Source organism: Enoplosus armatus, chromosome 20 (genome assembly GCF_043641665.1).
Source record: "Enoplosus armatus isolate fEnoArm2 chromosome 20, fEnoArm2.hap1, whole genome shotgun sequence".
Classification (NCBI taxonomy): Eukaryota; Metazoa; Chordata; class Actinopteri; order Centrarchiformes; family Enoplosidae; genus Enoplosus; species Enoplosus armatus.
Window position 1 is genome coordinate 17,316,070 of NC_092199.1, and position 12,086 is coordinate 17,328,155.

General features: G+C 41.8%; 1 protein-coding gene across 1 annotated transcript in view; it reads right to left on the reverse strand.

The window, feature by feature from the left end:
* The window catches only part of LOC139303295 (rho GTPase-activating protein 23-like), a 30,049-nt gene extending 18,191 nt beyond the window's left edge, over positions 1 to 11,858 (reverse strand). The window contains exons 1-2 of the mRNA XM_070927061.1: positions 11,643 to 11,858; positions 2,379 to 2,570 (exon numbers count right to left, since the gene is read on the reverse strand). Coding sequence (XP_070783162.1) covers positions 2,379 to 2,570; positions 11,643 to 11,858 — 408 coding nt within the window. The remainder of the gene's footprint in view (positions 1 to 2,378; positions 2,571 to 11,642) is intronic.
* Between the last annotated feature and the right edge of the window lie 228 nt (positions 11,859 to 12,086).

A 12,086-nucleotide genomic window follows, 5' to 3' on the forward strand; every position in this document is an offset into this window, starting at 1 on the left:
CAGGTCTGACAGACTCCAGCTGACTAGGTAGATTGGGCTGTCAGCTGCCTGACTGACTGATTTACAATTTGACTGAGTGTCTGACTGTCTCACTGACTAACATACTGACTCCCTGTCCGTTTGACTGCCTGTCTCACTGTCTGTCTTACTGACAGGCCTGCTGGCTGGGTCTATCTCGAGGCTTTGATTTCGCTGACTTCGCTCATTCCTAACCTGGACACAAAGGGCTCTGCACACAGACTGTGGTCTGCTGCTGCACAACACCAACCTCTCTCCAGGCCAGAAGGACGTCACCATGCTGTCTAGTACTACAGTACCCATAAATGTGTGTAGCTGTAGGGCCTGCATCGTGGTCACAATGATGATATGCAACACCTTGAAAGAGCACAATCATGCCTGATGTTTGTAGACTGGTTCACCTGATCAGCTTTTTGACATAGTAGCATAGAATTGTTTTCCATGTACTCTGTATACACGCAGACCACAGACAGACAGATAATACACGCATGCAAATATTAGCAATTATGCTTGTCGTTGTTGTTCAATTGTTCAATGTCCTGAAAGTTATATAAGAAGATTGATATATATTTCATGTCTGTGAGTTCAGTATGGAGCTCAAGCCAGGAGGAAATTAGCTTAGCTCAGTATAAAGACTTTCCGGGCTTTAAGGAAGGGGAAACAGCTAGCCTGACTCCAAACACACAACTCTAAAGCTCAGTTACGTGCTGAAACTATTTCACGTTTCCAGATACAGTCTGACAGCACTGGTTTTGGTTTTTGTCTCGGATGGTGCCAAACCCGGCAACAGGACTCCAGGAAGCTGTGCACAGTCACTGCACCTGTCTGCTGTTTGGCAAGAAATAGTTTTAGCACATCTACATTTCTGTTTGTGTCCAAATTTAACAAATGAAACTCCAGCTATGTTCTTCTTAGAATTGTTTAAATATGCATATATCCACATATGATTTTTAATTTGTCTGTACAAGCTAAGGATGTTTTGTCATAGACTGAAAGTTTTAGCTTTGCATGAGTCACAATCAGATATAAAATTAAGAATACAGGGGCATTGCATCAACATCCTGAGGCCAGATAAGGATACATGACAGTCTCTTAATGACATTTAGTAACTTTGTTTTTGTTTTTTGGAATATTTTATTTTCAAATTTCCAGTCTTAACAAGACAGACACAACACACAGAACACACACACACATGCATGGCTCCAAATCCCATCCCTGTCCCACTCACATACAAATTAAAAGAGGACCAAAAGATAGTTAAATAAACAAATAATAATAAATGATAATAAATAGAATAAAAGCAAAATAAATTAGAGGCAGTGTAAAGCAGCATCTGTCGTTTTTCCAACCTACTTCTTGTCTCATTTGTGGTCTGATAAACAGGAAGTTCATCACATTCAGTCCCCATGTCTCTATTTTCCAAGCTAAGTTACTGCTGCTGTCCTGCAGTCGACCACAGCGGCTCAGTATGAAGCGGTGCGCTGTGCTCAGGGCTCAGAGGCGTCTCCCTGCCCCTCGTGGGCTGCAGGGAGCCAGCCAATCAGAAGAAAGGGGGCTTTTAGGGAGGCGGGCCTTGAAGAGACAGGAGAACTGAGGGGCTGCATGAAGGGCCAACTTCCAGAACTAGCACCCAGTCCTTGTGAGCACCACTTCATCCTCTTGCCGGTGTGGAGTTTCAGAAAGCAGTGTAAACCTACTAAGTAACATTATATATATGACAGAAAATAAGGAAAAGCATAATAGGTCCTCCTTAAATCCCATCAAAGCTACGTACACACTGCAGCTGAAAGGCTAGTGCAGAATATTTGTGGTCCAATATCACTTTGAACCATCGTGAAAGATCATTTTCATCAGCCTTCTACTTTTGATGGAATGGAGGTGTATTCTTGCCTAATATCAGACAGAATTGTCAACTCGTACCACTCCATTTTCAGCTTCACTCTGACATTGACTCCACTCTGTCTGATATCCGTGGGGGAGTGATATTTGATTTTCCTTAACCAATCACTAGGGACCAACGTATCCGCCTGAATGTTGACGATGCTTGACAACGGCGTTGGTCCCACCCATGGTGCTAATTGGCTAATCATTAATCCCCCCACGGCGTTTATTGGATCGATCGCTTTTCAACCAAGAAACTGCTGTTTCATTTCACGATGCCAAACCAGAGGCAGGCTGATGGAGTGGGCGGATTCAAAGGTCTGGACCCAGGCAAGGTGTATATACTGTCACTGTCCACTGTCTTATTTATTAGGGCAGTGAGTTGCCCTAAACATCAGATTGTTTCAAAAAGTAGTCAAATTCAACTAAAATGTAATTAGTTTTTTGTCCAGGCCAGTGCCAGACAGCAGTCCACTAACCTTGATGCTGTGGAGGGAGGACTCTGGTGGGTAGACAATGAAGTGCCGCAGAGTAAAGCCGAATCCCTGTGAATTCTTCTGGAGGAAAATGGTCCGTGGGCCCTGCCACAACACGCCCTCCACCTCACCCGATGACAGCGGCCGGCACCTGTTCTCATTGGACGACACCATGCCATCTCTCCGCCCTTTAGCCTATTGAGAAGAGACAATGGAGAAATTGTTTGGATCAATAACGCTTAGCCTTTCCTCTTGGGTAGGAACGCTGATAAAACTTTACCATGTGAGTCTTACAAGTATTCTCTCTCTATATATATGTATATACTGTATATACATATATATATATACACATATATATATACACATATACATATATACATACACATATATATACACATATACATATATACATATATATATACACGTACACATATACATATATATATATAATCCATTCAACTTGTGTGTGGGAATGTGTATTTGTCCATAGTTGAATACATTTGAAGGGTAATTCCGGTATATTTAAACCCGGGCCCTATTTTTACATATTTTATTCTGTTATTCTAAGGCCCTGTTTACACCTGGCAATCTACTGGACCAATTCCAAAACCTTTTGTACCTATTAGTCATTTCCAGCCCAAAATATGTAAAAAATTACCCTTTAAGGGCAGTGTGAGTGGGGTGGATGTCAGCGTATATGATCCACTCACTGAGGAATCAAATCCGACCAAGGTAGAATTCCACCAATGAGACTTCCTCTCTCTGAAGAGGAAGTTCTGTTTTCACCAAACTATAATCACATAATCATAATTACCTCCAGCCGACAATGGCAGGGTTAAAAATCTAGAACATTTATAAACAGTCATGGAACAATAGGAAATTATTAGGGCTCATAAACACTGATCTGGAAAATCAGATGAACAAAAGACAAAGGGAGTGCACAGCTTCACAAAGAGCGTGACTAAAAGAATCCACTGATATTTCTATAGGTTATAGGAGGTGAGAATTAAGCCAGTGTGTCAGATACAACCACACAGTGGGTTCTCCAACACTGAGCACAATTCAGCTGCTAATCCACATGATGTTCAACCTTGATAAGGGGATATGCTGTAGCTCAAACATGCCTGGAAACTATCTACATAACAATATTGACAAGTATCATTAGTTTGGGACAATTTAACAAGAAAAACATCAACACATAAGGAAAAGGATGGGGTCAGCTGACGGTGCATAAATGGAGCAGCTTCATGTTTAGCCTGTGTGTGAACTGTTTTGAAAATGGAATTTTGTGTTCAAGCAAATGAGAAAAAACTGTATATGAAAAGCACACACCTTCATTATACACACACACAAAAAAAACAAATCCGACTCAGCCAGTTACGAAAACCACAGGAAGTCTGTTTCTTGAAAGAGGAAGTGGAGGGCCAAGCCCTTCAGAGGCGTGATTTGGGGAAACCTTCGCCTCTCAGAATAGTTCCACAGAGAGCAGGGAAGAGGCACATACTTTCCACAGAGTGAAGCAAATCAGTTTAGATTATTATTATTTATTATCGTAAATACTATATTATTATTAGTATTATTTTTTCCTGGTATATATACAGTTGCAATCAGAAATATTCAAGCCCCCAAAGATTTTAAGGATTTATCAATTAAAGTTTTTTCAAAAAGCAAGATTCTGCTTTGGATGACTTCTTTATGAGTTGAGTGATACATAAAATCAACACAGAAAATGCATGATGTAGTATTTGTGTGTAACAGTATATTTTGTTAAGATAGCCATGTCACAATTATTCAACCCCTATATAATATTGTTGTTTTCAAAGCTTTCTGACAGTTGTTATGGCCTTAAGTGGAGTTGAAACATAATTAAGCCCTTGGGAACTTTATAATGATCCTTCATTTGCTTCAGCTGTGATGCATATATAAACCCCACCCATGAAGGCATTCAAGGTGAGTTGCAATCATGGGAAAGACAAAAGAGCTTCCACAAAAGCTGAGAGAGGAGATTATTTCATCACACCTGAAAGGCCTTGGGTATAAGAAGATTTCCAAAGAATTTAACATTCCAAGAGACACCATTGGGAGCATTATAAGGAAGTTTAAAACTTATGGAACAGCTGCAAACCTGCCTGGCCGTGGAAAAATTTCATCAAGGGCCCTGAGCAACTTAGTCGGGATAACTAAGAAAAAACCCAGTGTGACTGCAAGACACCTACAGGATGACGTGATGAAGGCTGGTACAAGTACTTCAGTGGCAACTATAAGACGTGCACTGAGTAAACAAGGACTTGGCTGGACTCCAAGACGCACTCCACTCTTGACCACAAGGAACATCAAAAGTCAACTAGAATATGCCAGGAGGAATTTGGATAAGACTACAGAGTTTTGGGAGACAGTTCTATGGACTGATGAAACCAAACTGGAACTGTTTGGACATATGGACCAGCGGTATGTCTGGCGTGCGAAAGGCCAGGCTTATGACCAGAAGAATACCATCCCCACGGTCAAGCATGGAGGTGGGACATTGATGATGTGGGGCTGTTTTTCTGCGGCAGGAACTGGCAATCTTGATCGTGTACCTGGCATCATGGATTCCCAGAAATACCAGGCCATTTTAAAGAGGAATGTGATGCCTTCTGTTGACAAATTAAACCTTGGTGATCATTGGACTTTCCAGCAAGACAATGATCCCAAGCACACCTCCAAGTCAACCAAAGCTTGGTTGAGAAAAAGATCCTGGAGTGGCCTTCTCAGTCACCAGATTTAAATCCGATTGAAAATCTTTGGTGGGATTTAAAGAAGGCAGTTGCAGCGTGGAAGCCATCAAAGATCACTGAGTTAGAGGCTTTTGCACGTGAAGAATGGGCAAAGATTCCGATCGAGAGGTGTAAGAAGCTTGTCAGCACTTACCGAAAACGTTTGTTATATGAATAATACTGCACATGCACATGTGTTAAAAGAGTTACATTTTTCATTTGAACTTCAAAGTTAAGTCAACTTCTGTTGTCAAAATAACTCAAATATGTATCAATAAATATTTTCTGTTGTTTAATGAGGTTTTTTGTCATTTATTGTCATTATCTTTCATCCACATCACTATAATGTCTTTTGAGGTGAGGGGGTTGAATATTCCTGATTGCAACTGTATATTAACTCTTACACTGCAAATACTGACAACAAGTTTGTGGTGGTGTTGACTTGCTTTCTAACCAGACCTTGCCTTTATATCAGTTAATGGACAGAATCTAAAATATTTACAAGGTTTACACTTCAGACTGACTCAGACAAACTTTTTACCCACTCTTTACATAACATATATTATCATTACATAACATACAGTGCATCCGGAAAGTATTCACGGCGCTTCACTTTTTCCACATTTTGTTATGTTACACCCTTATTCCAAAATGGATTAAATTAATTTTTTTCCTCAAAATTCTACACACAACACCCCATAATGACAATGTGAAAAAAGTTTTTTTGAAATTTTTGCAAATTTATTAAAAATAATAAACTAAGAAATCACATGTACATAAGTATTCACAGCCTTTGCCATGAAGCTCAAAATTGAGCTCAGGTGCATCCTGTTTCCACTGATCATCCTTGAGATGTTTCTGCAGCTTAATTGGAGTCCACCTGTGGTAAATTCAGTTGATTGGACATGATTTGGAAAGGCACAAACCTGTCTATATAAGGTCCCACAGTTGACAGTGCATGTCAGAGCACAAACCAAGCATGAAGTCAAAGGAATTGTCTGTAGACCTCCGAGACAGGATTGTCTCGAGGCACAAATCTGGGGAAGGTTACAGAAAAATTTCTGCTGCTTTGAAGGTCCCAATGAGCACAGTGGCCTCCATCATCCGTAAGTGGAAGAAGTTCGGAACCACCAGGACTCTTCCTAGAGCTGGCCGGCCATCTAAACTGAGTAATCGGGGGAGAAGGGCCTTAGTCAGGGAGGTGACCAAGAACCCGATGGTCACTCTGTCAGAGCTCCAGAGTTCCTCTGTGGAGAGAGGAGAACCTTCCAGAAGGACAACCATCTCTGCAGCAATCCACCAATCAGGCCTGTATGGTAGAGTGGCCAGACGGAAGCCACTCCTTAGTAAAAGGCACATAGCAGCCCGCCTGGAGTTTGCCAAAAGGCACCTGAAGGACTCTCAGACCATGAGAAACAAAATTCTCTGGTCTGATGAGACAAAGATTGAACTCTTTGGTGTGAATGCCAGGCGTCACGTTTGGAGGAAACCAGGCACCGCTCATCACCAGGCCAATACCATCCCTACAGTGAAGCATGGTGGTGGCAGCATCATGCTGTGGGGATGTTTTTCAGCGGCAGGAACTGGGAGACTAGTCAGGATAGAGGGAAAGATGAATGCAGCAAAGTACAGAGACATCCTGGATGAAAACCTGCTCCAGAGCGCTCTTGACCTCAGACTGGGGCGACAGTTTATCTTTCAGCAGGACAACGACCCTAAGCACACAGCCAAGATATCAAAGGAGTGGCTTCAGGACAACTCTGTGAATGTCCTTGAGTGGCCCAGCCAGAGCCCAGACTTGAATCCGATTGAACATCTCTGGAGAGATCTGAAAATGGCTGTGCACCGACGCTTCCCATCCAACCTGATGGAGCTTGAGAGGTGCTGCAAAGAGGAATGGGTGAAACTGCCCAAAGATAGGTGTGCCAAGCTTGTGGCATCATATTCAAAAAGACTTGAGGCTGTAATTGCTGCCAAAGGTGCATCAACAAAGTATTGAGCAAAGGCTGTGAATAATTATGTACATGTGATTTCTCAGGTTTTTTATTTTTAATAAATTTGCAAAAATCTCAAATAAACTTTTTTCACGTTGTCATTATGGGGTGTTGTGTGTAGAATTTTGAGGAAAAAAATGAATTTAATCCATTTTGGTATAAGGCTGCAACATAACAAAATGTGGAAAAAGTGAAGCGCTGTGAATACTTTCCGGATGCACTGTATATTATCCTCACCATCAGGCTTCACAAACAAAGGATTCCTGCCCACTGACATTTCTGTGTGTGTGTGTGGCTGTGGGTGTGTTGGAGAGTATCTCTGCGTGTGTGTGTGTGTGTGTGTGTGTGTGTGTGTGTGTGTGTGTGTGTGTGAGATAGTTGGGTACATTGTTGTGTTAAGATTTCTCATCATCCAACATCTTTGTAGGTGGTATTTTATACAGTTGTGAATGTAAACATAGAGGTGAGAGGCTGTAAATGCTTACCTCTCTCTCCTCATCTCTCTCTCACACACACACACACACACACACACACACACACACACACACACACACACACACACACACATACACACACACCTTACTCACCCACCCACTCAGAGTGTGAAATGCCAACATGCCAGAGTGTGTTCTATTGTCTAACAGTGAGATTTTTGCCAGCTGTCTCTGTGACACAGTTCTGTGCTCGGCCAGATGACTCAATGCAAGTCTGTGTACACCGACATTATCCTCATCTGACCCTTTAACTTAAAGCTACAGGAGGCGATATTATTGAATTTTAATTTTGGTTGAAATAACTAATTTTGACCATTGCATGTCACTAACAATATCGAATTGAAGGACTCCTTTAAAAAACGTCTTACTTTAAGTCAAAGCCTTTAGCCTTTATAAATGTAATTCAAAAAGGAACTCCGATATAGGTAAAGTATAATATTGTTTAATCTATTAGGCTTCTCCTTCTTAACCTGGATAACAGTCCTTACCCGATCCTGAACACTCACACACTGAGGACAACAAGGGCTTGTTGTGCTGACTCAAATATAGCATTACCATGGGCCACTCACTCAATTTACTTGTTTTGTTTCTACTGCACTAGTCATTTCATTTTGCTCACTTGGGTCTAATATTTGAACTGCAGTCCTTTATTGTTGGGTATTGGAATGATTTAGCTCATCTGACAGTCAGACCACAGCAGAATGAGCTGGACAGAGAGAGAAAGAGTGACAAAAGACACACATCCACCCTGCACACACGGATCAGATAATACAAAGTGACAGACACTTTGTGTAATAACACACACACACACACCCACACACTCATACATGGTTTGTACTTGAAGCTGCATTACTAAAACAGCCACTCTACCAGCATGCAAACATACAAGCAAGTGTGTCTTGGAAATGGTACGATCCTTGATGCACACTTGAACAGATGATGTAAAAGCACAACCACACACACCCACGTATGCATACACACATAAGATTTTATAAAAAGCTACATGAATCTCTGTGTGAGGGCATCAGTCTCATCTCCTTTCCCCTCTACTAGTCAACAGGCCCCTCAGTGCTACATTACATAACGCCTAACGGAGGCACAGAGAGATGGCATAACACACACACACACTCGAATGAATCAAACACCACGTGCTGACTCTTCCTCCAAACTGCAGATGATGTCAGTGATGAGGCTGGTAATAGCTTTTCTGTTCAACTCCACTCTGCAGCCCCTATCCTGACACAGGTTGAGGTCACCCCTAAGGTTGATGGCAACGACATGAACTAAAACCAGGACACCCACATGGTGGATGAGGACAGGTAAGGTCAATAATGGTATCCTGCACTGATCAGAGCAGACAGGAAAGGTCAAAGCAAGAAGGTGGAGGAAGCATCCCAGAGGACATAGTTGGACATCGGGAGCACCGGGGGTTTTCCTGGTGGGCCAATTGACAATTGGGGCAGATGAAACGCAAAATATACACATTTTTAAATAACCCCACCCCCCGCTTAAATAAAAATACTTAAGTGCTGTGAGGCTGACTGGCGCAGGCAAGTGGGCTGCCGGCCGACTGCTGTTGGGTATTAGATCTGTGAGCCTCTCTCTATCCCAGCCAAATACTTCTGGTCCAGTTCATTCTAACTTTACCTGGGCCCCGCCCCTTTTCATCTCTTTTAAGTGGTGTTAAGTGGTTTGCATAAATAGTGGAGCAGAGCAAGATAAAGACAAACAAAAAGAGAAAAAACATGAAGGTGGTGCCGAAAAGCTGAGAGAGAAGAGGTTGAAGTCCCTTGAGGCTGATGGCAGCCAAATGTTTTAAAAATAACAAATTATTCATTTGGTGCCATTACCAGTCAATCATCTCAGCTTGGTGAGCCTGAAGGCACTGGCAGCAGAGAGGAGAGAGAGCAGAGAGGGCAGTCCATGGAGCCCAGCAATACCAGTTCAACTGTTAGTTAAGGTTTTGCAGCTGAAGCAGTAAGACAGAAGACAATAGAGTTAAGATAAGCAAGGCTTGGGTTTGGCTACCTGGCTATTTAGCTTTATTGGGTGCCTTTTGTTGAAACATATTCAACTCTTCATACAGTGGATGCACTCGTCAATGTCACTTTTTGTGAACCGACCAATCACAGCCTGAATGGGGCGTGGACTACGTATAAGGATGGACTACAAAAATTACAAAGCTAGTCCAGTAAACTGGACGGATACCACAGAAGAGCAAATTTGTGAACATTTATAAAATAAATGCTGGATTCTAGATTTTTTTCAGTCAGGTTATGAGCACTGAAAAGTCCCCATGTCAGAGACAAAACCTAAATACATGCACATTTCCATGCTGCACCAATGAATATTTTTATATTAACAATGGGTCAAATGACTGTGTGTTATATGAAAGGAGTCACTCATGGTGACGTAGCCAGTATTGCCAACTCTGCAGTTTGCTTGAGTCTCACCACTCTCATCAACTTCATTTCCAGCAGCAGCAGGCAGCTGTTTTCAGTGAAAAGGCTCTGATAAACTTCACTGCACACTACCTGCAGTTAGCAACTACATAATACATACTACATAACACTACATACTGGAAAGGTTAGCAGCAAAAAAACAATTTTTTTCTCAGGAGTTGGTGGAGACCAAAACAGAGCTAAAAGGAGAGTGAATATTGGACTTATTTATAAATTAAATAATTCAATTAAACTAAATTTGTAAATGACTGTTTGCTAACACATTATACCATATCAACTTCATAAGGCCACAGTATGTCAAATGTGTATGTGATATTCAGCTTGATGTGGTCTTCTGCCCCCAAATAGTGGCCATAAAAACGGATTAATGCAGCTTTAAGAAGTTTGCTGATGAAAAAGTGCTATACATGAGTATAACACACAAAGTTGATCATCATTCAAAATAAATGCTTTAATCACCCTGTCAAGGTTTGTTTTACAAAAACAACTTGCTAGCTCTACACTATCCTGCTGATGATTAAAGTAAACTGAATACAAGCTTCCACTATTAAGAAGTGCCATCACTGGCAAAATAAATCCATTACAAATGTTTGACAAGAACCATTCATCTTTCCCTGCACTTCTGTCTTGGGGAGTCTTGCAATGAAGACCATGAGAACCAAACCAATAAGCGATGAGTTGCGGCCAAATATGACCGTTTTTCTGATTGTTATAATGGACAGAAAGGTCTAATGCTGAGATCAGATAACACAATATCAGCCAAATAACAGATGTGGGGTATCGGAAACTAAAATGAATGTCAGGCACGACAAGGGCTCCTTTTATCCAGTGTATTTTGTCATAGTTAGGTAGAAGTGGTGCAGCATCTGGGGAACTTCACAATGTCCCAACAAAAAAGTGTAAGAATCATTTGCCTTCTCTTGCCTACTCTGACAAATTTCTATGACATATTTGGAACAACCAGGTGGTACAGTCGGTCCCTGGCACCTCCTTCCCAACCACCTTTATACCTCAAGCAGGTTATGAAACACCACGAGTCGAAAGACAAAAATAAAGATATTGTGTCCTCTGATGCCTGCATAGGACCTCAAATCTTTTAAAAGCCATATTAAATAAAAGTTTGGAAAGGAGCATCAGGGCCAGTGTTCCTTCTAAGCTGATGGTTTGGTGGTTCAGAACATCCAATAATTTGGTACACTGATGGTATAAAAATATGTTTACAGGTACAAGACATATTAATAACTCAAATATCAATTCCTTAAACTGTCTTATCAGCTACTTGTTAAATAATGTTTCTGTAAGAAGTTCCCACCTGAAGAGGTGTGATCGGATGCTCTTCCTTAAAGACCTGTTAATTCTAATGGAGTTCCATAAGTCTGGCTTTAAACTCAGAGTTCAAAAGTTAGTGTCCAATGATGATGTAAAGCATGTTTCAGATTCTTGTCAATCCTGACAAGAAAATAACATCGGCAAAATATTGACCCTTGGCCAGAATAAAATTTAATAGTACTCAGTATCGGCAAGAAAGAAAAAAGGTATTGGCAACTGTTTCCTCTCTTACCCAGGAGAAGCGATGCCGGTGTATAACCCTCTGGGAGCCCCATCTTCTCGGTGATGCAATGGGGGTTGGCCGGGGTGAGGTACGAGGTGAAACACCCCTTAAAACTGCCACCCAGATACAGCGAGGTTCAGCATCGCTACAGTCCACTCCGACAGAACACTGAAATCGCCATTCATGGCCCAATGGAGCTGGTGCGACACCCGACACCCTCAGCATAGCACCTCCACATTCGTACGCACATGTACTGTACTGCAGCGAACACACACCAGGGGTCACAAGGCTTCAGACCCCACAACTGAGATATCCGGTCACCTCTGCACGATCTCTGCTTGATGCTTCATGGCCAGAACTGACAATCAAGGGTAAACCAATGGAAAACACAGTTCTACACAGTAAGTCTACTTTTCAAGTGTCCTAACAATTAGCACTATGGATGCAGAACAC